This window comes from Trachypithecus francoisi, unplaced genomic scaffold (genome assembly GCF_009764315.1).
Source record: "Trachypithecus francoisi isolate TF-2019V2 unplaced genomic scaffold, Tfra_2.0 Lachesis_group8, whole genome shotgun sequence".
In the NCBI taxonomy this organism is placed as follows: domain Eukaryota; kingdom Metazoa; phylum Chordata; class Mammalia; order Primates; family Cercopithecidae; genus Trachypithecus; species Trachypithecus francoisi.
The window spans coordinates 99104587-99129807 of record NW_022681473.1 but is presented as its reverse complement, the minus strand read 5'-3'; the positions used below and the strand labels follow the sequence as shown (position 1 = coordinate 99129807).

The following is a 25221-nucleotide window of genomic DNA, read 5'->3' as shown; positions in this document are numbered from 1 at the left end:
TTAGTTTTCAAAAATCTGCACACTAAAATCCCCTACAACGTATACATTTGTCAGGATCCATTCAGTTCCAGCGACAGAATACAACTCAAACTAGTCTATGAACCAAAGGCCTTGCAATATGTTTATTCAATGTTTAAATATAGGGAGTAAACTGCCTTAATTCCTTACTTGGGTCAGGAAAAACAATCTGAAACCATACAGGGTAAATTCAACAGTAAACCTTCAGTTTACATACTATTGCACTTTATGTCTTTTGAAAACATTTAAGGCCAAGAGATCCTGTATCAGAAACTTTTTTTTTTTTTTTTGAGACAGGGTCTCACTCTGTCACCCAGGCTGGAGCACAGTGATGCCATCACAGCTCACTGCAGCCTCGACCTCCTGGGCCCAAGCGATCCTTACAGCTCACTACAGCCTCCCAATTAGCTAAGGCCACAGGTATACACCACGACACCCAGCTAATTTGTTAATTATTTGTAGAGACAAGAGCTCACAAAGTTGCCCAGGCATGTCTCAAACTCCTGGCCCCAAGCGATCCTCCTGCCTCAGCCTCCCAAAGGGCTGGGATCCCAAAGGCTTGAAACACCATGCCCGGCCAGAAACTAATTTTAAAAATCTACCCAGGTTGTTGTCCACTGAATTCCTTTCCCATCTACTTTCCCCTTTCTTCTCTATACAGCCATTTCACCTAGTTCTCATTTCTATCATTCTGTATCCTTCCTACGAGACATGATAGGGGAATGTGCTACAAAAGATCTTTAAAAATTGAGCTGATTTTATAATGTCTCCTTATTAATTCACTAAGCAACCAGAGGGCAGTTGCTGTGTTTGGCTCTGCAGATAAAACATGGCCCTTTTGCTCTTTCAAGAAACTTGTCATTACAAAAGGGGCAACAGACATATAAACAAATGTCTGTAACATCGCATGATAGGCACCGCAATAGAAGGAACAGCTGGAGAGAAGTGTGCCGAGATCCACGTGCTGTGAAGAGAATTCTGAGCACCAGGGGAAGGCGGGGTGGGAGAAATGTGAGAGCAGAGGCACAGTGGCCAGGCAGGAGATGTTGCAGGGGTCTCAGCAGCACATGATGGGAGAATGAACTCTGACTGAAGGCAGCAGCTGTGAGAATAGAGAAGAAACAATGGATAAGAAAGTTGTGAGGCCGGGCGCGGTGGCTCAAGCCTGTAATCCCAGAACTTTGGGAGGCCGAGACGGGCGGATCACCAGGTCAGGAGATCGAGACCACCCTGGCTAACAAGGTGAAACCCCTTCTCTACTAAAAAATACAAAAAAACTAGCCGGGTGAGGTGGCGGGCGCCTGTAGTCCCAGCTACTCCGGAGGCTGAGGCAGGAGAATAGCGTGAACCTGGGAGGCGGAGCTTGCAGTGAGCTGAGATCCGGCCACTGCACTCCAGCCTGGGCGACAGAGCAAGACTCCGTCTTAAAAAAAAAAAAAAAAAAAAAAAAAAAGAAAGTTGTGGCCGGGCATGACGGCTCACGCCTGTGATCCCAGCACTTTGGGAGGCTGAGGCAGGTGGATCACCTGAGGTCAGGAGTTCAAGACCAGCCTGAGCAACATGGTGAAACCCTGTCTCTGCTAAAAATACAAAAAATTAGCCAGGCATGGTAGTGGGCGCCTGTAATCCCAGCTACTCAGGAGGCTGAGGCAGGAGAATCGCTTCAACCCAGGAGATGGAGGTTGCAGTGAGCTGAGATCACGCCATTGTACTCCAGCCTGGGCGACAAGAGCAAAACTCTGTCTCAACAACAACAAAAAGAAAGTTGTTACAGAAGAAGCATCAAAAGAACTAGTAAAGCAAAGAGTGGGAAGAGGGAGAAGATGAAGTGTCGCCTGATTTCATTTTGATAGTGAAATGATGTTGGTGTTGGCTCACAAGGATAGCAAACAAAAAAGGACAAGAAACTTTTCTGAGACAAACGTGGACTTAGGCTGAGTTGAAAAGGTTTGAGATATCCAGGTGTAATGCCATTACTCCTCTTCCTTGTATTTTTATTTGCACCTGTTACTGAAAATATTTGTGCACGGAGTGGGAAAATAGGAAAGGGACGGAATCATGAGAAGGTGGCATATCTATAAGATCAGTTTCATGTCAAGACTCATTTCTTTACCATATTCTTTCCCCTTGAAGAATCTGAGTTATCTGTAACAAAAAAGAGGCTCTGCCTTGTTTTGCATCGTACTCATTACCAGGAGCTGGGTCTGGGTGGGGCTCTGTGGTAGTGCTGACTGGAGCACTTGCAGAGGACCTGCAGCTACTACATGCGCAGTAAGAGGCCATGTTTTAGTCAGTCTTCTTATTCAGAACTTCTGTTAATTTTATAAACGATCGCTAGCAAACCTGCAAGTGTTAAAGTTAAATGATATCCTTGAGAAGGCTAACTTAAGAACATGACAAATTCACTGTTTCAGGAATTGGCCAAGCACTTTAACCTTAAGAACCTTCCTTTGAGAGTTCTCTTACGTTACTGGACATAATGTAAACATTAATACTTTATTTTACAGGAAATATGTTTATTATTATCTCAATTCAAAAATACTCACTCTTTCTCAGGGCTGGTCCATCATACTCAGTCTCTTTGCAAATATTAAATACACCGAAATCATGAGCAATTTTAACAGTAACATAGAAACTTCTGTACAGTAAGCAAGACAGGAATTTCCAACAATGACACAAGAGCTCCAGAACTTGCCAGTAAAACAAAGGCAGCATTTCTAATGACAAGGCATAGGAACCCATGGATAAAAATCTAACGGAACACATGCTGGAAACCAGGGTCAGAAAATGGTATCATCCACCCTCAATCTGAGTATGCTCAGTGATGGCACAAAGCGTGTCCTGTGAGAGGGACTTGGAGATACGATCGCTTCTAGCCGGAAATGTGCCCTTTGGGAATGGGGCATATGGTGCCTAAGTGCCCCCAAATCCACTGTGTTTCAACGTCTTGCCTACACAATCATAACCAAGGTTTCAAGGAGAAGGCAGGCGCAGGAAGTATTTAGCTTTGACTTCTTAGCAGATGTAACACCAGCTCTTCATCCTCCGCTAAAGACAGGCCAGTATCCAAAGGCTCTAACGTGTCCCACTTGGCCTTCTTTCGGTTACGACTTGATGGTCCCACGTCTTCCACTTCACTGTTGTTCCTCTTCTTCATCCCCTGCTTCTTCTTGGTATCACTGGTGAGAAGAAATCCAAAGATTTACTTTAGACTCAGTATGAAATCAAACATTTAAAATAGGACAAAATTACAGAGAGTTGGTAAAGTGATATTATTCAAGAACGAAGGAAACCATGGCAACATCAAGATATCTGTACAATTAGTAAGTACCTTCCCATCAGTAGATAGGTCCTACCATGCACCAGGCACGTGCAAGGTACTTTGTTCACACTGGGTCATCCAATCTTCACAATCATTCTAGGAAGTTACAGCTGTATCATCCACAATTTGAGGACACGGAGAGGCACCACAGGTATGTCTGGCTCCAGTGTGTGCTTGTCCTGCCATGTCAAATTACCTCCACTGAAAGTCAGGTTATCTTTAGGTAACAGTGTGCAAGCTAACAGCTATCTGGACAACAGGTGCTGCTTCTAATATCTGTTGCACTAAGCTGTGATCTAGAGATCATGCATAAAATAGAACCTGAGATGTTAAATTACAGATTACTTAAGACGTCAAATAAATTTCCTCCATTTAAAAATCTGTATCAAAGACACACATATAGCCTTAAGAAAGCAAACATTATTGCAGTATTTTGTACATACCCAAGACATAGACTATAAAAACAAAGCTAATTTCTGAAAGTAGAGGAAATCACTTGATATGCTAAAAATAGAAGAAAAAGCAAAACATTCTCCTTAAAGCATTTTGGGATATTAGCTGTTCCAAGATGACCCAATTATTGGATATACAATTAAAACAAAATAAAAAGTCCCTCTAGGCCGGGCACGGTGGCTCAAGCCTGTAATCCCAGCACTCTGGGAGGCCGAGACGGGCGGATCACAAGGTCAGGAGATCGAGACCATCCTGGCTAATACGGTGAAACCCCGTCTCTACTAAAGAATACAAAAAACTAGCCGGGCGACGAGGCAGGCGCCTGTAGTCCCAGCTACTTGGGAGGTGGAGGCAGGAGAATGGTGTGAACCTGGGAGGCGGAGCTTGCAGTGAGCTGAGATCCGGCCACCGCACTCCAGCCTGGGCGACAGAGCCAGACTCCATCTCAAAAAAAAAAAAAAAAAAAGTCCCTCTATTGGCAGTAGCAACCATGAATACATGGCTTCCTCAGAGTCTGGCACTGCGCTACATACCTTACATAGATTATGTCACTGATATTCATGGTAACCCTCAGTGAACAGTGCATTAGTCTTGTTCTGCAATGAGGTTAAGAGAGGTTAAATGACTGGACCAAGATTATACCCATGGGATTCAAACCCAGGTATGAATGATACTGAATCCAGCTCCAAAGGCAGGCTTTTGAAAGCAATTCGAGTTGACTCAATCAACATTTAAATACCAGAACTGTGGAAAGGGCACTGGTTTGGCATCAACACAGTCAGACCTTTAATGAACACTTCTAACCCTCAGTTTTATTTGTAAAGACAGGTATTATGTAATTTATTTAAAATTGTGAGAATTAAGTGAACTTATATAAATGAGAACACACAGTAGTGCTCAATACATGTTAACTTTCTGTCTAAAAACTACTTCCTTTTAAATTCTCACATTCACTGTATCTAATCAGCCAAAAAAAAAAAAAAATCACAGAAATATTACATTCTATCCCAAGCACATGACGTGTTCTGGAAGAGAACAAACTGCTCCACTTCCAATGGCCTGGGTTACTCTTTAAGAAGACAGCGTGGATATCAAAGTGAATGCGCCTAATCAGCATATCCATTTATGACCAGCTTGATGCAAACCTGGAAATCATTCCTCTATTTTCCTCCCAGAAGTGCCCAATGCTCTGACTCAGCCATTCTCTTTCACCATTGGAGGAAACGCAAACTAGATGGCACTATGAGGTTATTTAAAGCCACAAATCATTGTATTTTAAACGAGTGCCTGGAGAGATGAACATGAAAGAGTTCCCTGTGATACAAACTCAGTCAGCAAATAATTAAAATAATTCTTAGTGAAAAGGGGCCTTAAAAAAAAGTATTGTGCCCTAATCTTATGCGTATGGCCAGTCCTGTGACAATCCCACAGGGTTATAGTGCCAGGATTAATCTGGTTCAAGGGAATACTGATTTTTGCTCTGCCTACATGTCAAGTGCATCTCAGGTCAGCTCATCAGAAATGGCCTGATTAGTGGGCTGTCTATTGCATCCTCTGTTAATGTGCTCCTGCACATTACATGCCCTGTAGGAAATAGGTGGTTTGGATAATAAAAGGTGGAAAATTTATGTAGGCCAAGTATTTTCACAATAGGCAGCTTTGCTGCTTTGTGGATCACTTCAAATTCTAGAAAGCCCCTTTATACTACTTTCTATAGCAAATGAGCAACAATCTGTATAATAAATTAATTACTTATTAAACAACAGTATAGGTATTCTACAGATAAATTACCAAAAGGGGGATAATGTAATAAACCTAGAAAGTAATTAGGAAGCAGAAAGCAAACTATAGCCACTATCTGGTCTCTTCAGAAAAGGCCTCTTCCAAATGGAGTGGCACTAGAAGGCTCCCTTTATATCCTGATGAATCAGGTAGACAGTGGGGTTCTGACCCCATCTAGCTAGTGTTCACCTGGAGCTCACTGGATCCAATTGGGGACAGGGACTTCTTTCTGATGGGGTAACAATCTAATATATGTAATAGAGAATTCTAGTATCTTGATTTTTAAATATTTTCTGCAAGTTCTGGGAGGGGCTCTTGCATCTTTCTATCATGAGTTCTGTTAGGAGCCATGGTGGCAGCATATCATTGGTGCCATGTATCACACAGAGAGTACAACATTCTGAAGATAACAGGTCCACTGAAATAATGAAAATGCAATAGAGGTTTAAAAAGGAGTGAAATCAGTGTTCTCCACTAAGCCGAGGGAGGTAAGGAGGTCCCTGAGATGACTGACGACGAGGGGGTGGCCTGCAAAACTGGGGCAAGTCCAAGTCTGAGCTCCGCATTTTATCTTCATGTCAGCACTTCTGTGGGACTTAGACTCTTGCCACATTCTTTAAATGTTCGAGGCAAGCGTCAAAAGCAAACATTATCACTGCTCAGCATTAAAACAGTGCAACATAATGGATAAAGCACATCTTAAAAAGCCAAAGCATGGCTTAACTCAGCACACCAAAAGCCCCACTACTGCTATAAAAATCAAAAGTAGAGCTAAAGAATTCAGAGATGTCAGTCTTTCAATAATCCAAATAACAAAGACTTTATTAGTAATGTCTGGTGTGCCATTTAAAGGACGTATCATACAACAGAGAAAAAATCATCATGTAATATGTAATCTGAACAGATGACGACAGGGAAATTCAATTTTGAAATTTTTGTGAAAATGGATACACAAAAGCTTGTCTGGATAACCAAAGTAACCATCTGAGCCAAACAACTCACTCATTGCTAATAATTAAGCAAACAAAATACAACATTGGAACGTGAATTCAATTTTAAAATCTTTACTTGTAATTGAGTTTTAAACGGAATATAACTTTCTGAATTTCTAAATTTTCTGAGACCAAACATCAGAATACTCGGAGAAATTGAACTTATTTTTCAATAGGGTTGATTTCCTGCTTTCAACATTTTAATTTTTTTAGACACTTGTAGTTTACATCATCACCCTGGAATAACAGGGTTGATTTCACAAGAAACAAAAGAGCTGGAAGAAAACCTGAAGTTAGCATGTTCAGGTCAGCCTTCCTCCCAGTCCCTCACTCCTCAGGCACAGCCCTCACTCGCGAGCTCGGCAGACACTTGGGCATTTCCACCGGTGTTTGCTGCAAATGTGGTGCCTCCCTCTTCTGGGTCTTCCTTTGTCCTTCAAGACCCATCTCCAATTCCTGATCTCCCATGAAAGGTACAAATCTGCCTATTAAAAGTGATCTCTTTCGTCTGAATTGGAAAAGCGCCAATTAACTATTAGTCATTTTGCATTAGTCATTTTGCACCGAAGATTGCTATTTCCTGATACTAAACTGATTTTCTTTTTCAACTGTATGCATCTTAACTCCCAATTAGAATGTAAACTCGTGAGTAGAAATGTGAATGGGCACAATCTTTCTTGAGGGCAATCTGGCAGTGTCCTTCAAAAGTCTTTAAAATATATATGCCTGGTAATTTTTCTTCTGGGACTTTATTTGAAGGAAATAATTAGAGATCTAGACAAAGATTTAGGCACAAGGATATTCAAGGGATAGCTACTTTTAATTTCACAACGTTAGAAATCCCAAAGTCCAAACATAAAGGATTGAATAGGTCCTAAAATTAGAAATGAGATACTATGCAGCTATTAAAAATGATGTTTCGGGAATTGCTTTTGACACTGACAACAGTTATAAAAACAACACAAAAAGAGTCCATTTGTATTTTTAAAAGTCTATATGTAAGTTTGCATAGAAAAAGGTTTGGAAGTTTTTTTAGATTTTCTTTTTGCTGTTATATATGTCTTCTCATCTTTCTGTAATGAGCCTGTATTACTTTTTGCAATAAAAAAAAGAAAAAAATTAAATTTGAAATTCTGGGTAGCTAGATATACGTCAATTATTCTTTTAAATTCCACAAGGCTCAGAAGCACACAGAGTAGGTAAGTCCCACTACTGCTACAAAAATAAAAAGTAGAGTTAAAGAATTCAGAGATATCAGTCTTTCAATAATCCAAATAATAAAGACTTCATTAGTAATGTCTGGTATGCCATTTAAAGGATGTATCATACAACAGAGAAAAAATCATCATGTAGTATGTAATCTGAACAGATGATGACAGAGTAGGTATGCTACATAATCTCTGTTCCTATTGATAACCTGATCTCCAACTTAGGGTTCCTGTGTCTATGGGAAAAGGTGAGACTGCTTAGGTCAAGATATATGAATCATGGGTTATTTTCAATTTTTTTTTTTTTTTTTTTTTGAGGCGGAGTCTCGCTCTGTCGCCCGGACTGGAGTGCAGTGGCCGGATCTCAGCTCACTGCAAGCTCCGCCTCCCGGGTTTACGCCATTCTCCTGCCTCAGCCTCCCGAGTAGCTGGGACTACAGGCGCCCGCCACCTCGCCCGGCTAGTTTTTTTGTATTTTTAGTAGAGACGGGGTTTCACTGTGTTAGCCAGGATGGTCTCGATCTCCTGACCTCGTGATCCGCCCGTCTCGGCCTCCCAAAGTGCTGGGATTACAGGCTTGAGCCACTGCGCCCGGCCAATTTTTTTTTTAATCTGAAATTGTGTGCCAAAGACTAAGTTGTGGGATTTGTTTGCTTTTGGCTAGAATTATATTAACTGGGCTTTGTAAATGCTCAATACTTCAGATACTTGGACGAACTGGAAATTACATCTTTGTTAATGAAACAAATGCGAAATATTAACTTTCTTGAGAGACAAAAATCTTTTAACACACGGGACCACTATGGTTGAAAACAAAACAGATGATGACAGGGAAATTCTATTTTGATGATTTTGAAATTTTTGTGAAAATGGTCATACAAAAGCTTGTCTCATGATGACGAAAAGGTTGGGAGTCATCATTCCAGGATAGAAAATGGTGCTCCACAGATCATATGGAGAAATCTGTGAGAATTCCTGATAATTTTACTTTTCAGTCTTACATATTAGCCTTCTTAGGAAGCCATTCAATAATGGTTTCCATGATCACTCTCCCCTCAGGAAAATACAAAAAAATTAAGAACCAGTCATCTTAAATAAAAGTTCTTGCTGAAATATCATTTATAAAACCTTCATGTATAACATTTCTCTTTTGAGCCCATTGTAAGCATACTTAGAGAAGTAGTCTCTGTCAAGCACAGCTTAGCTCTTGTCTTTTTCATAAAAATTTCAGTGGTTCTCTAGAAAGATTGTTAGTACAATCTTTAAGGAGCCTCATGATCTGGTATATGCCTGCCTCTGTAACCTGTTCTGCATTAGTCCCCCTTAATATAAAAGAGCCCCTGTTCTTTGGGGCTCCTTTCTATTCTCTGAATATGCCCTAGCTTCTCAGTTTCTTTTATCTCGATATGGAATTCCGTTTTCTGTTTTCTAACTATCTAAACTTCCCTTATCCTTCAAAAGCCAGTTCAAATGATACCTCTTCCTCAAGGATTCCACCCTGTGCATTGTAATTTGGTATAGATTTCTTCTTCTGCCTACTAAATGGGTAGCATTTTGAGGTCTCGGGCTCCTTGTCTTCATTTCTGAAGATGACTTAAAGAATTCATTCAATAAAGGTCCATTCATCTGAATAGTAATAATAATGACAGTTAGGGTTGTTCAAAGCCCCAAGGATTACCATCACTGCAACAAAAAAGGCAACATTTCAATGGATTTTGCTTCTAATTCAACTTCCAGCAGAGTTAACAGAGGAGAGTGTCACGTGTGGGAGCACCCCCCAGAACACTCAATCCAGTCTGTGGGTGCACAGGCTCCTGTCTGCTGACTAATCCTCCGTTTTTAATATCACAAGTTCCGGTGTTCTAAATTTTGGCTTTGCATGTTTTAAAAAATTATATAAGTGGCCAAATTATGGCTAAACCCAGTAACTTGTTTTTTCAAACACAACTTCTGCTGAGTTAACGCCCTGTCAATGGACAGTTTAAATTTTACCACTACTGCAACTTCCATGAGATGTAATCAGCAATCATCTAAATTTAAAGTACTTAAAGGTTGACTACAACCTCCCTGATTGTACCTTCCCAGCTTCCTCTTCCTCTATCCATTACATAAATGTTCATTTCCTCAGGTTCCATCCTTGGGCCTCAACTGTCCTCATCTTACATATTCATTCTGGGTATTCTCATGCAGTTCAGTGTTTCCACCGTCTTCCACAATGCTAATGACTTAAAAATATGCATCTTTAGCTTAGGGTTTTTTTCCAGACCACCAGATCAGCATATTCAACCAGCTCCTGGATGTTTCTACCTGCACCTCAAACTAAACATGCTTCTATCACATGTTTTCCCCAAATCTGTTCTTCCTGTATTTATTTCCCTTCTAAATGAAAAGGACTACTCCCCCACTAAAAACCTGGAAGTCATCCTTGAGCTACCTTCTCCTTTATAACCTTAATTTAATTGATCCTCTTTCAAATCCATCTATGTTTTCTAGGGCTTCTGCAACCATCCTCACTCGTTGCCCTCCTTCCAGCTCTGGGAAGCCTTCCCTGACCCACCCCCACGTGAGTAAGTGCCCTCTTAGGGTTACCCTCACATTGTGCTTACTTCCATCGCACCATCTGAAATGCCCTATGGCAACTGTCTATGTGTGTATCTTCTGTTACATTACACGTTCCCTAAGGACAAAAACTTTGTCTTGTTCTTTGCAGCCACACTGCCTTGGTACCCAAGGGTTTCATACATGTTTCTTGAAGAAACGAATAAACCCCCTGGGCTGAGCTTCTGTACTGCTTAGTATCTGACTGGCCCACTGTATGTCATCTACGGTCAGAAAGAATAACCCCCAACTAAAACCACATTCTTATCTTCTTTGCAGCATACATGATTCATTTTAAGCCAGTATGTAAGTAGATATTTAAATCTGCATTGTATTTTTTCTCTAAACACTGTATCATTAATTCCAAAGAAATTGAAGAGATCAAAGCCACAGTGAAAATTAACACACTAATGATGGAAGGGAAATTATACTGTAAAAAAGTACCACCCAATAACTTCAGACTGACAATGAGAAATGAGACAATACTTTTAAGATTATAAAAAGATCAAAACTTGGCATGTCACTTCAACAAAAATGAGTAATTTTGATGTTCTTTGCAATAAAATCTAACTATCATCCTTTTAAAAATGTGTGATCACATCAAAATCTTAACCCTCAATGAAGTCCTGACAAACATACTCTCTTTTGACCAAACTTGAGTCTGGCTCTTCTAAGTCCTCTTTCTGACTGGGCTTTGTCTTTAGTCCAGGTCTGCCAACTTAGTCCAGTTTAACAAGAATCCTTCTGAGTCAGCGTAACAAAAATCTCTCACCCTTAATATCTGGTCAAATTTCCCATCCCCTGCGCTTGCCTTTAGTAACAATCCTGTGGAATCTGTTTAGCCAGAATCCTCCCTACCCTTGATGTTCCTTCTTAATAACTTTCCATTAATGACCCCTCCCTGTAAATCTTTGTAACTCTCACTTGTCCTAGTTGTACTCTCAGTTGAGCTCAGTCTCTTGCCCCTACTAAAAAACTCCATTGCAGTGGCCCCTACCCCTTGAATAAAGTTTGACTTACCATTCTTTAGTAAGTGTCATGAATTTTTTTCTTTAACAGCATGTAGCACAGTCAACAAATGACTATGACTTCAAGACAAAGGTATCAGGTTCCATAAGACCTGCAATAACAGTGGGATCTCCCCTCACTTTCCTGGACGTTAGACTCAGGGTGGTTTGCCACCAGCAGATACAATATTTCAACAGAGTATAATAAGCAAATACAGCACTTGTCAAAAATATTAAAAGTTAAAATTGAAGTTGCTTTCATTTTTATCACAAGAGTACTACCTAATGTTGATGGAAAACTGACCAAAAAGCAAATTCTCAACTCATATCTTTTGTTTTCTTTTGAGGAGAAATATCTTTAGAAAAAAACAAACAAGAAACATTGGTATCCAGGAAAGAAACAAAGTGGATGAAGATTATATGAAGCCACTAGCTACTCTAAATGAAGTACATCCCTGACTCTTGAGAACTATATACTGGGTTCTTAGAGAATGTGGAAACCACCTTGTTCATCGGGTTCAATGGAGAATGGAAGAGGATCCTCAAAGACTGGAGACTGGTAAAATGGTTCCCATTTTATTATTATTTCTTTTCAGAGATGGGGGTCTTGCTATGTTGCCCAAGCTAGCATTGAACTGACACAATCCTCCTGCCTCAACCTCCCTGGGACTAAAGGCGCATCCACCATGCTCAGCCTGGTTCCCATTTTCAAAGAGAAGGAGAAGGTAAATTTTGCAAAGTATATAAAGCTTTCAGCAGGACTTTAAAGTGGATTACCAACTTTAAAAAGGATTGGTCAGCGAACTATATCTGTGGGCCAAATTTCACACAGTGCCTGTTTTATACATCAAGTTTTACTGATGATGCAGCCTCACCCACTTGTTTATGTATTGTCTACAGTTGCTTTACCACTGCACCGGCAGAGGTGAGTATCCCTCAAAGTGTAAAATGATTACTATCTGGCCCTTTACAGAAAAAAGGGTAGATCCCTTTTTTTATATTTTACACACTGATGACATATGCGCAAAACAAACAAAACCAAAAACCAGACCCCTGGTTCTAGTAGCTTTTGTTGGCTCACTAAAAACAATTCATATAAGACTAACCTTACTGCTTTGAGAGGGTTATTTGACTGGTAAAGTAGGAAAATGAATGCTTTTAGGCTTCAGCAAGGCACAGAACACAAAATAACCTTGTGGATAACATTGAGACACAGGATCTGAAGACAAAATTAGGAGGAAGCGTAACTAGGTGATTAAGAAGAACCTTTAGTTTCCTAAAAGGTTTATTGTTAAAGGTATTTTATAACATCTAGTTCAAGGTGCCTGGATCTGATTGTAACTCTGTCTCTATCAAGTTTAACTCAGTATATTTGGAAGACACTGTGACCATGGAACCTTTTTTCCCTTAACTTTACAGGTAAGTTCTCTGAAATATACACATGGCATAATGTAAAAAATATCTACTTTTCCCCCTTCCTTGTTTAATGTTGTAACAACTGCTTTTACAAATCAGTTACTTAACAATGATTCAAGTACTGTTATTAAATACGTCATTTCCAAAATTCTGGCACAGAGGAAAAGAAAATGGCTTTGGAGACAGTCTGACCCAATTTAAACCCTAGCAGTTGCCTAAAACTTGGGAAAACTGCTGAACGTCACGCAGTGCCAATTTTTATGTTTGCAAATGTGACTAATATCTACCTCATGGAGAGATTAAATAAGTGATATATGCACAGTAAATGCATTATAAATGTTAACTATGGCTTCTCCAACTCCCCCATGGTAGGCGTGATCTTACTTTTCTGTTGATGTTAACTGGATTATATTGGTCTTTACCATGTAAGGTGAAAGCCTTTTAACTTGAGATGTCCCCCCACCCCCTGAGACAGGGTCTTGCTTAGCCCAGGCTGGAGTACCGTGGCACTATCATGGCTCATGAAAGAACTCCTGGGGAGCTGGGACATTCAGGAAGGGATACTGAATGGGGTAGGGGCCTGGGACAAATTCTAGGAGGGAAGAGAGGTTCTGGGTCCCTGTTAGGTTAAGGCCCTCAGCAAGCAACAGTAGTCTTTGATGCGTTTATTAAAATTAAGTATATTATTATTAGCCTTATGTCAGGTAAATCTTCACTCTGAGAGGCTGAGAGGACAGTTCCTCAAAGGGCAGCTGTGTTCGTAAGGAAGGGCTACACTAAGCTAGAATTTCATGTTTGGCAGAATAGTACTTAATCCAGCATATAACCAAAATCTGAAAAGACAAAGTCTATTATGATCACAGTCTACTGTATTTTAAAAATTAAAAACAGCTTTCTTTAAACTACAGAAATTATTATGAAATGGTTAAATTCCAAACGACTGACAATACAAGATGCTGGTGGGGCTGTGGAGCAAAAAGAGCTCTCGTTCATTGCTGGTAGGAATGCAAAATGATGCAGCCACTTCGGAAGAGAGTTTAGCAGTTTCTTATAAAACTAAATATACTCCCTACCATGTGATCCAGCTGTCGTGCCCTTTGATATTTACCCAAAGGAGCTGAAAACTTATTACCACACAAAAACCTGCTCATGAATATTTATAGCAGCTTTATTCATAATTGCCAAAATGTGGAAGCAGCCAAGATGTCTTTCAATAGATGAACAAACTGTGATACATCCATACAATGGAATATTATTCAGTGATAAAAAGAAATGAGCTATCAAGCCACAAAAAGATATAGCGGAACCTTAAAAATATATTGCTAAGTGAAAGAAGCCAATGTGAAAAGGCTGCATATATGATTCCACCCATATGGCATTTCAGAAAAGGCAAAACTGTGAATACAATAAAGAGACCAGTGGTTGCAAGGGATTCGGAAAGAGAAGGATAAACAGGTGGAGCACAAGGGATTTTGAGGGCAGTGAGCTATTCTGTGTGATACTATAATGATGGACACATGACATTATACATTTGTCAAAACCCATAAAATACACAACACCAAAAGTGAACTCTAATTTCAAATACAGACATTAGTTAATAATAATGTATCACTATTAGTTCATCCGTTGTAACAAATATACCACACTAATACAAGATGTTACCAATTGGGGAAACTGCAGAGGTGGTGAGGGGAAATATGAAAACTGTATTTTTTACTCCTTGTTTACTGTAAGGGAAAACTGCTAGGAAGAAAGTCAATAAAAAAAAGTATAGTTTAAAAGAGGTAGTATACCCCCCAATACATTATAACTTAATTAAATTAAGCATAAAAACACATTAGAGTTTTCTCTTTTTATCCCCAAAGAATTACATGCCCCTTAATACATCACCTGAGTTACCTTTCCCATCCTCATTTAGAGTACTCAGACCATCTCAATTTCACTTTTATGTTCTTATGAGAATTTCAACGCTGGCTCACTCCTTTCTAATGAGTTGCCACTGTATGGACTAGAATAGCAACTGTTTCTTGTACTCATCACCTTCCATGAAGTCAGTATCACAATCAGGATAGACACATGGGTAGAATGATGATGAGGTGAAAAGCAGCCAAGGAATCTCCTAACAGGAATACACAGAATTGTACAGTCATGGTGATGCTATTAGGGTAAATATTTAGATAATAAATCATCTACGCAAACCATGATTAGAACACTAGGATAAATATGAACCATTCCTTCTTCCCAGAGGTAGCTTTCAATAATTTGTCAGGTCTCGCCTCAGAAAGGGTTCTTCCTAACCATCTTGGCTAAAGCGAACTCTCCCAATTCCTCCCTCATCAGTTACTGTTTTCAAGGCCTTGTCACCACCTCTTATCTAGTTTTTGTTTACTTCCTTACAGTCCGTCTCTCCTGCTGGAGTGTATGCTCTATGAGGGGCTGGGGTCCAGTATCTCTTCTTTATTGCTCTCTGCCAGTCACATGGTAAACTAGCAGTTTATCAAATGCCTAAATCATGGGACTGTCGAAGGAGAACAGACAGGTAAGGACATTCATTCCTACACTCCAATTTGGTAACATGGACTCTCCACATTTTGAATAGGCTATGTTACATGACATTATTGTCACTACATCATTAATTTCAACCAGGCTGTAGGACATTTTTGCAAACTGTTTTGAATATAGGGCCTAGTGCTATCTGGGGACTTAATAAATGACTTCAATGAGGAAGACAGTGAAAAGTAGATATCCTAGAGAACATTAAGTTTTATTCCTATCAATGTATATACTTGTACTAACTCCTACCAGTTTCGCTTTTAGTAATTAAAATAATTACTACATATTAATGACCCTATTCAATGTCATACTTCGCTTTCCTTTTACCCTTGTTAGATCTTTACAGTAACTTTGCAAGGTAAAAATTATCTTCCTTTGACTGATGACAAAAGCTGGGTCACACAGGTTAAGTAACTTGTCAAAGGTCCACAACTTGTAAAAGAAAGATTCAAACTCAGGTCTGTCTGATCCCCAAACCCGCAGTTTTCCCCACAAAGCCAAGTAGCCTGCCTTTGTTCTAACAGTCTTAATTTCACAAAACTACTTTCCCTGTCGCAAAGTTGATAATAATACTGCATGTAGATCAATATTCCAAAACTACAAGCAGTGGTGCATGTGGGCAAGGCATTCAGTCTCTCGGTTCACAGAACCTCATGTAATTCATATCTCACACCTGCTACAGCAACTATTTTTGTAAAACGGAAGCTTCTGAGAACACCCTGCCAGGATCAGGCATAGTTTAAATTCCTATGTATTGACAGAGAAAGGCATAAGGAGAGAGACTGACTCACTGATATATTATTCCAAGTAGCGGGAACTCCTAAGGGCTTGTTCCACTTGAATTTTAAATTCCTTTTCTGGCTCTTAGGACACTTTAGCTAATAAACTTACAAGTGTGGGAAAGAGTGGGGCAAATGACATATTATCACAAGAAGAGGAAGGTAATCATTGGTACCTGCCATGAATAGGAAGACCACTCACTGGAAAACAGCATACTTTAAATAAATTATGTGTGAATTAAATCCAAAGAAAACAAGTCAGAATGTCCTTTGTAACCCAGAAACCACACTTCCTGGGCTGCGAGGACACAGTAATCAGAACCACTACACCAAACTTCAAGAAGGTTCCGGCCAGGTGCAGGTGGGGCTCACGCCTGTAATCCCAGCACTTTGGGAGGCCAAGACAGGCAGATTGCCTGAGGTCAAGAGTTCAATACCAGCCTGGCTAGCATGGTGAAACCCTTTCTCTACTAAAAATACAAAAAAATTAGACGGGCTTGATGGTGCGTGCCTGTAGTCCCAGCTACTCGGGAGGCTGAGGCAGGAGAACTGCTTCAACCCAGGAGACAGAGGTTGCAGTGAGCTGAGACCGCGCCCACTGCACTCCAGCCTAGGCGACAGAGGGAGACTCCATCAGAAAAAAAAATAATAAAGTTCCAAGTGCTGTCTGATAGGCCATGGCGAAGGTAACACAGAAGAAAAACATCTTCTGGGAAAATCTGTCAACTTCTCTCCTACTGGATGCAATGCCTTATAGAAACCCAACGTAGTGGAGTGAGCACTAAACTTCCAAGGATGCTGGGGCAGACAGTTCCAATAATTAAGCTATAAAACGGCAACTGAAATTACGGGGGATTCTGTAAACCTGCCTCTGGAAAAGAGACTGTGCAGCCAGAAAGTGGCATAAGACTCATTTTAGAGCTCATAACTTCTGTGGCAACTGCATTTCTTCATGTACAATTAGGGGTGCGCAAGTTCGTATGTGTTAAATTACAAAATAGGGGATTGACATCACTGTACAGCCTATTCAAAAATGTCACAAAAGCAAGGACAAGGGGCTGCTAGAAGAAAGCACACTCCTTTTATTAGACTGTCTGAGCAGCTTTTCAACTTCTTGCTTTTTCTTCTCTTTCTTTTGGAATGCAAACTTAAGAAATCAGGTGAAACCACAGACTGATACAGCTGCAAGGAAGCTGAGGGTGGTTGTTCGGAGGTGGAGAACAGTGAACATGCCCTTACACAGAAACCCTGGGGTGTCCTTTTACAACATGCAGCTAAACTGGCTGTGGAAAGCTACTGGGAGAGCCAAGAGTTTAGTGCCCGAGAGCCCAGTTTTGGGCACTTAATTGTATAAAACTCTCCTTCTTGCATTCATATCCATAAATGTAGCTTGTATTTTTTTCCTAAATAATTTAAACCTAATAAATGAGCTTGTGATCATTTGAAACATACTCAGAAACCTTTATACCTATCCTAAAGTATTGGCACTTTGGTATTCAAAAATGTTGTGCCAGAGACTTTTCCCCTTACCATAAATTTTAATTTATGAGTCCCTGCAACAGTCCTAATGAAGATTAATTATCGCAGTACATTCCATAAAATGTGCTCAGCTTTCTCCTGTCAGCAAAGGCTACCGCATTTAGAATTGGTAGTGAAAATGTATCACATCCTTAATGTCTCTTTTCTAGCTGCTCAGTACTAAAAACAAATTTGTAAAAACAATTTCATCTAAGAAAAGATTGATGGGCTCAGACTTCATTATAAACATAACTGCAAAAGGAGAGGAAAAAACTGGTCCTCTTGGATCAGAATTCTAATAATCAGAAAAGGCTGGGGGTGGTGAGGAAGAACAAGAAGGCAGAAGACTGCACATCACACCACTACTTCACATATGTGTTTCCATCTGTAAAATATCTACGACGCCATTTAGGACCGGCAAAAAGTTTTTGGCCCCACTCTATTTTTCCGGTCATAAATCCATCAGTTAACTGCACAGGAGTGTCTATGCTACATGCACGCCCACGCCATCATTTCGCATGCAATCTCAAGATTTCCCTAAAGCTCATCCAGAGAGTCCAGGTTAAGAATCCCTGCTCCACAGCAGTTTAGAAGGTACAATTAAGTGTCTTCTCCCAGATTAAAAAAAAATTAAACATGATACAAGTTGAGTTTATGCTATGCATTTTTCTTTTCTTTTCTTTTCTTTTTTTTCATGCTTAAAGGCAAATGTATTCAGTTCCTTTCCATGCAGCACACAATAAGGTTATCTATGTGCTTATTTCTTTTCCAAATCAACAGTTTAGGACAACCTTTCAGGATCCACTCATCCTCCACAGTCAGTCATCTTGCAACGTGTTCTCATAAGTGTCTTGCATGGGGGTAAAGGAACTTTCTTGTTGACCTACAGACTGACCAAGTAGGGGGTGTACTGGGAGGAGAGCTAAGGACTATTGTCTCTTCTGCCACCATCAGGCTCATGATGCCACATTAACTTGTACCAGCAGACGCTTATAGAAGCCACTCGGATTTGCCATGGCAGGGAGGAAGGCATAGGAGAAGAGGAGGAGGGACTCAATGTCCTATGATGGAGTGTAGAGGCTGCTAGCTAGAAAAAAACAGGAACAATGAACATGAGGTCATCTTCCTTAGGATGCCATGCCAAGCAGAAAGCCTCCGAAAAATCCCCCAGTCACTAGAACATTCTTCTTCACAAATGACACCACCTCCTCAGCTTTGCTCCTGACCTCAGTAGGTAGCTGATTGCTCTTACGGATCTTCAGCTGCTCTTTGGCTTTCTTCATGTCCTTCTCCACTCGTTGCCAGTCAACTTTGATGTACCCAGTATGGTTTGCAAGCTGAAGGAGAAAAAATCCACCTCCCACAGCTGTTGCAGCCAACTTTCCAACCTTCTGGAATATGAAACCCGTGCACCATCCAGTGACACCTCCAATGAACAGCTGGGTTGCCAAGCTATACTTTTCTGCTGAAGGTCCAGATTCCTGCCCGAATAGCTTACGCCACCATGGCTGCTTCTCAGCAAATTCCGCAAGGTCCAGTGATTCAAAATTTCCCTCAAAGTTTCCTTGAGTGGACGCGGCCATTTCGGTGAGCTTGTCTCGCGAGGACACACGCAGAGGATCTGCGCGGCAGGCCGTGGAGTGGCGCTCAGTTGTCGCCACCACTCGGCTTCCGGCACGTGGGGCAGATGTTTCCATTCCCACGGCGGCAGCGGAAGAGGGCAGGCCGGGCGCGCTGCGGCTGCTTCCAGTCTCCGCAAGCGGCTACATCACAGAGCCCAGCGGGCGGTGTCACTGCTATGCATTTTTCTCATGGCTAATCCGCATGTAGAACATTTTGTGCTCCCCAGAAACACATCTCATCTGCTTCTCTCTCAATCTACTTTCCCTGATTAGTTTTCAATATCCAAGATCATCACCTACCCAAGCATGTCCCTAATGTTCCAGCTATCTGGCAAAATCAAGTTTTACAGTTTAGTCTCACTCTTCATTAGTCCTTCAAGTGACTTCAAAGGAGAAAAAACCCAGTCTTCAACAAAGCTGCCCACTAAAACATTACTTATAATTACAAAATAAAACCATATCACACAAGAACCCAAAACCTAAGCATGAGTAGTACAATCTTTAAAAAATTTACTAACAATTTTAAAAAATTACTTACAATAACAAAAATTAAAACCCATTAAAATTATTTGTAATAACAAAATAAAACCAAACAAGAACCAAAAACCTAAGCATAGGTGAAATAAAATCAAACAAGAACCAAAAATCTAAGCATGGATACAATCTAAAAATTTTAAAAGGGAGATGGGCAAGGAAATTATGGTGTAACCAAGTGATGGAAAGTTTGCAGTCATTAGGCATTGAGTGCATTCTATGTGAATGCAATGTGAAATGACAAAAAGAAACATCCTAAGAAGTCACTCACAAAGGTTTTTTAAGTGAAAACAAAGTTGCAGTGCACCAGAGTTAGGGCAGCTGCCAGAGAACCCTACTAGCAAGGGTGGTTCATCTTAGCGTCATGCCATCCTGAGCTATTCGTCCTTCTTAGAGATCCTGGCGCTTCTGAAAAAATGACAGGCTCCCAACTGTCCTGAGTTATATAATGGTTGATTAAATGATTGAGTAGAAAGCACAGGGCAAAAACAGTAACAGTAAAAGAGTAGCTTCTTAAACTCCCAATTTCTCACACTATGTCTTCCCCATCTTAACTCAGCCCTCACCCCAGAAAATAACATCCTCCTTGCCCAGTGTGTAGCAACCCTTCTCTAAAAGTCCGAAGACAAATATTGCCTTTCCCACCCCCGCCCCAACAATCTGCCTCAGGAGTTTCTCCAAATATTGTTCTTATTTTCAAATGTTTGACAAGTAAGAAATGATTAAGATTTTCTCTTGAAAGTTGCTCGGCATGTGGGAATGGGGCACATACTCCTGAAGTTGAAAAGAGTAAGAGGAAAGAATGGCAGGCACACAATAAATTCACTACATAATTAAGCTGAGCCAACTTCTTTCCACATCTGCTACACACAATGAGCCTCAATCAAGTAGAGGTTCAAGTAATTGGAAACTGTAGTGAATAGTATTTTTTTAAACAATCATCTAGACTAAGAAAAAGCTCTTTTAGCTCCAGCCAAAAACAAGGAAATGAAAATGGCTTCTGAGAACTTTGTTTTCCAAGTGAAAAGCCTCCCACAAATTATGAAGCCGACTGTAAAATCTTAGAATAGGTACTGAGCAAAACTTATTTAAGAGATGTCACAGAACTCAATACTAGGAGAAACCACAGAGGTTAAAGTAGTTCATCTACCTCATGTAAGAGATCATTTTTAAAGACAGGCAAGTTCACTCAAAAGATAGACAAATGAATATGGAACAGATTTTTAGAAACAAAACAAAAACCCAAATAAAAGAACAAACATGCAGACTGAAAACCTTGATTAGTCTTTTGATTCAGAGGTGTGTAAAAATAGGTTAAAAGAACCACCTAATTATATTTAGACGTGGAATCGTTTACTCTGTACAGGAAAAGGTATCAATCCATACATAAGTTATCATGTCTAAATGACGACAATGGCCTCAGTACAAACTACAGATGTAATTGGTCTTATGCTACCTAGAATAACCTACCAAATACCCTACACCATGTAAGAATTCTTGATAAAGCCACCTGCCTTAAAGAATGTAGTCTGCAAAGCAAAGATTGTTATAAGGTACCAAGAGTCTTGTCACCACCTTTTCTTTTTCCTTTTTTTGTTTGAAAAAGGTTAAGATTATAAATATTAAAACCCTAATTTGACTGGATAATGAATATCTGGAACATCCAGCTGTTTCTTTTTCATTGTATTTAGTACTTTGCAAATTTTCACATCATTAACAATTCACACGAAGATGGCCAAAAACCAAACATGATAAATGCTACTAGATATATAAAAATTAATCTTATATGTTCCGAGTCAAGTCTCTCAGCCTGTGAAGCACAGCTGTAAGAAGCAATTTTATTGAAAGAAGAGTTTTAAATGGAATATGATTAAAGACACTCATCTCGCTTTAGAGGTCACACTTTTTAGAAGTGCAATTTACCCTCCCCTCTGCTCAGTTAACACTTACACCTAAGTCTGATTTAGTGTAGACATCACTACCTTCAGGAAGCTCTTTCTGATCCACCAGGCCTAGATTGGAGCCATCACTTATGTGGTCTCCATGTTCATTCCCTACCTACTCCATTCCCTACCGCCTCCCCCAGTGCACAAACCACAAACTAATCCATCACACTGTTGTGTAATTGCTTATTTAGCTACCTGTAACCTCCATGGAACAAAAAGCTTTGTGAAAGCAGGAAAGACATTTTTCCTGTTTAATGTTTTATCCTCTGTATCCATGCCTGGCCCATGACAGGCACTAAAACATTTTTAGTTGAAAGAATAGATGGAAGAAATGTTATAATCCAGAGACTAACAGATCAAGTGGGTATTCTTAACTCTTAAGTAAAATATGATTTAAATAATGCAGAAGATTCTTACTCTATTCCTTGGCACCCCATATAGAAGCTTTTAAAAATATTTTTATTTTGAACGTGATGTAACTTTATCGTATGGACAATTTGAAATGAAAAATCATGCACAAGCCCAAAGGCAATTACAGTATCTGAGGTCTTGGTTCCTCAAAAGGTACAAAACTCTTGCAAAACTTACTGGAGGTAAGAACACAGGATTCTGTGCAGTTCCCAGCAGACCAATAAATTCAATGAATGTCACAAAGCCCACTGAAACAGAGAGCTGGGTTTCCTACTAAGCTGTTTTGTCTACAACAACAACAACAACAAATCCTAACATCTATTAATTCTACCTGTGTTAACTCCACATTTTCGAAGAAAGAATGAGAGGTGAAAGCCAGAGTAAAACGCAGTCTAGACCAATGCATAAGATGGATAAAGATGAGCAAAAAAGCCAGAGAACATCAAAGCAAGCTCTCGCTTCTACACCTGTTGTCAAAAATAGCACACGAAAGCCTAGATCCTTAAATGTAGTTCGGACATCTGGCCCCAACTACTTCTGTACTACGGGTAAATTAGCTGGTCCCCTGTTTCACAGTTCTGTTTTTGAGGATAAATAAACTATTCATGGCAGCATTCTTAAAGCTCGTTAAAAGAAACCCAAAGTCATATAATTTTCATTGTCCCTGAAACCATATTATAAGCAAGATCTCTTTTGGTAATGCTAACTAAACTGAGTTGAATCCACATTAGAACCCTTTCGAAATCTCAGTGCTGGAGATAACAATTCTGATAATCCTAGAGGGTCGAAGGTAGTTTAAAGTATATTGCAGCTATGCACTGAACTGAGAAAGAAGGCAGAAGTACAAACTCTTTAAAACCCTGTCAGACCTCCCTGAGGGGGAACTACTGACCCCAGATTCTGTCATTCTTCACTAAATCTGGCTCTCCGTTGCCTAGTTCCAACTGACAGTGTCTTTTCCACGTGGAGCAACAAAAGTGTTACTCATGCTGAATATTTATGAGTGTCAATAAAGTGAAGGAAAAAGAAACACCCATAGAAAACTTTCCAAGAAACTAGCTCATGCTACTTAATTTGGGACTAATATCTACTTTCTAATTGGTCTATCTAGTTCCATAAGAGCGAACTCATCTCTGAAACTGCTAAGTGTATGGCCAGAGAATAACCTACTGAGAGATGTGATGCTGTGTAAGAGGCCAGAGTAGTAGCCTTGCCTTAATTACTGAGTAGAGGGTTAGAGACTGCACAGCAAGTAAAACCTGTGAACCTATCAGGAGGACCCACTAAAGCTGACATCACAAGATCTTAGCACACAGTCGTACAGCTTACGAGAAGCAAAGAAAAAGAAGGTGTAGCCAAACCAGAAGAATACAGAAAAACTGTACTGGTGCTACTATGCAAATAGTAACAACAACAGCAATTACTACTGTCAAAATTCTAGTATATACAATCTTCCAAATACATTTTCTTTATCCAAAACAATTTTGGTTTTAGTTTACATACATCTTGATTAATTGCCATTGAGGTAAAAAAAAACCACAGAAAATGGAGAAAAATGGAAATTAAAGCATAAATAGAAATTACAGATATAGGTTACTACTTACAATTTATTCCAAATCCTGCCTGCTAGTACAGGAATGGCAAATAGGTTTTACCTTCTGTATCAGTTCCAATTGATTGATAGAGACTGTGCTGAGGACTGCTCAGGACAAATGGAACTGAATAGAGAAACAGCCTACCTTGAATGAAGGACAGGGGAAATTAAGCACCAGTAATATGTATCTGCCATCTGGGGTCTGGTCCAGTTCTCAACTGTGGGCAATTTTGCTTCCTCAGAGATACCTGACAATGTCTAAAGACATTTTTAGTTGTGCCAAATGGTATTGTCAGGGATGATGCTAAATAGCCTATACCCTTCACCAAACAAAAAATTATCTGAGCCAGAATATCAATAATGCTGAGGGTGGGAAACCATGGTTTAGTGAAGTCTATGTTATGGTTAGTCCATGGAACCAGGTCTTTAATCAAATGACATTATCCTGAGCTACCTCTCTCAACACCAGGGTAATTCTATACACCTAACTGAGATTCTAGAACTAGGGAATCAGTTTAATTTACAAAGATCACATTGATCTGTCCCTAACTTTTATTGTGACCACAGACAAGTTATTTTAGCCCTTAAAGCCTTGGTTTTTTTCATCTAAAAGGAGGCTGTAAGATTAGACAATGTCTGTGTTCACAGGCCAAAACAGAAAACCTGCTAGGAAGCCCTTATACACACTACAGGAATAAAATCCCTCATCAGTAATCAAGCCCTTGCTGATATCCTCCTCTTCAACAAAAGACAATTTTTTGTCAGCTTAAAACAAGTTGATCAATCCCAGTCTCCACTAATGCAGACTTGTTAGCTGTGCCTGAAATTAAAACTGCTGTAATTTTCATATAATGCTTAAATACTTTCCATCTGAACACTTGTCTTTAAGTTAAGATGCTTTGTCATCTCTCAAGGTACTTCTACCTTCTTGTTCATCACCAATACACTATATGAACTCGGCTTCTTCCAACTCTCCATCTATATTCTGTCATCTCTTGTATCATTCAACCTATTAATATTAGGACCAATGATATAGCCTCTTACAACTACATTTCTTTTTCAACCCTGTAAATCTCCTTCATCAATCAATTAATCAATTCAAATATGTCAAGGCATTCTCTGTGCCATGATATTAATACTAGGGGTGGGAAATGAGGCTAGAGCAGTTAAGTGTTGGTACAAAAAAAAAAAAAAGTAAAGACAATTTCTAGGTACAAAACATTTACAGTTAGGCCGGGCGCGGTGGCTCAAGCCTGTAATCCTAGCACTTTGGGAGGCCGAGGCGGGTGGATCATGAGGTCAGGAGATCGAAACCCTCCTGGCTAACACGGTGAAACCCCGTCTCTACTAAAAATACAAAAAACTAGCCGGGCGAGGTGGCAGGCGCCTGTAGTCCCAGCTACTCGGAGGCTGAGGCGGGAGAATGGCGGGAACCCGGGAGGCAGAGCTTGCAGTGAGCCGAGATCGC

The 25221-nt window shown here is 40.0% G+C and overlaps 2 protein-coding genes across 2 annotated transcripts in view; both read right to left on the bottom strand.

Moving 5' to 3' along the window:
• Nucleotides 1-2517: 2517 nt before the first annotated feature.
• Nucleotides 2518-25221, bottom strand: part of DDX10 (DEAD-box helicase 10) — a 281967-nt gene continuing 259263 nt past the window's right edge. Inside the window, exon 18 of the mRNA XM_033204074.1 lies at nt 2518-3197. Coding sequence (XP_033059965.1) covers nt 3020-3197 — 178 coding nt within the window. The 3' untranslated portion in view covers nt 2518-3019. The remainder of the gene's footprint in view (nt 3198-25221) is intronic.
• On the bottom strand, nt 18311-19434 carry LOC117079867 (FUN14 domain-containing protein 2-like). The gene has a single exon (XM_033204075.1). The coding sequence runs from the start codon at nt 19341-19343 to the stop codon at nt 18774-18776; it is 570 nt and encodes a 189-aa protein (XP_033059966.1). The 5' UTR covers nt 19344-19434; the 3' UTR covers nt 18311-18773.

Excerpts from the sequence above, each read along its gene's own strand:
- LOC117079867 (XM_033204075.1), bottom strand. The coding sequence starts at position 19,343 with ATGGAAACATCTGCCCCACGTGCCGGAAGCCGAGTGGTGGCGACAACT.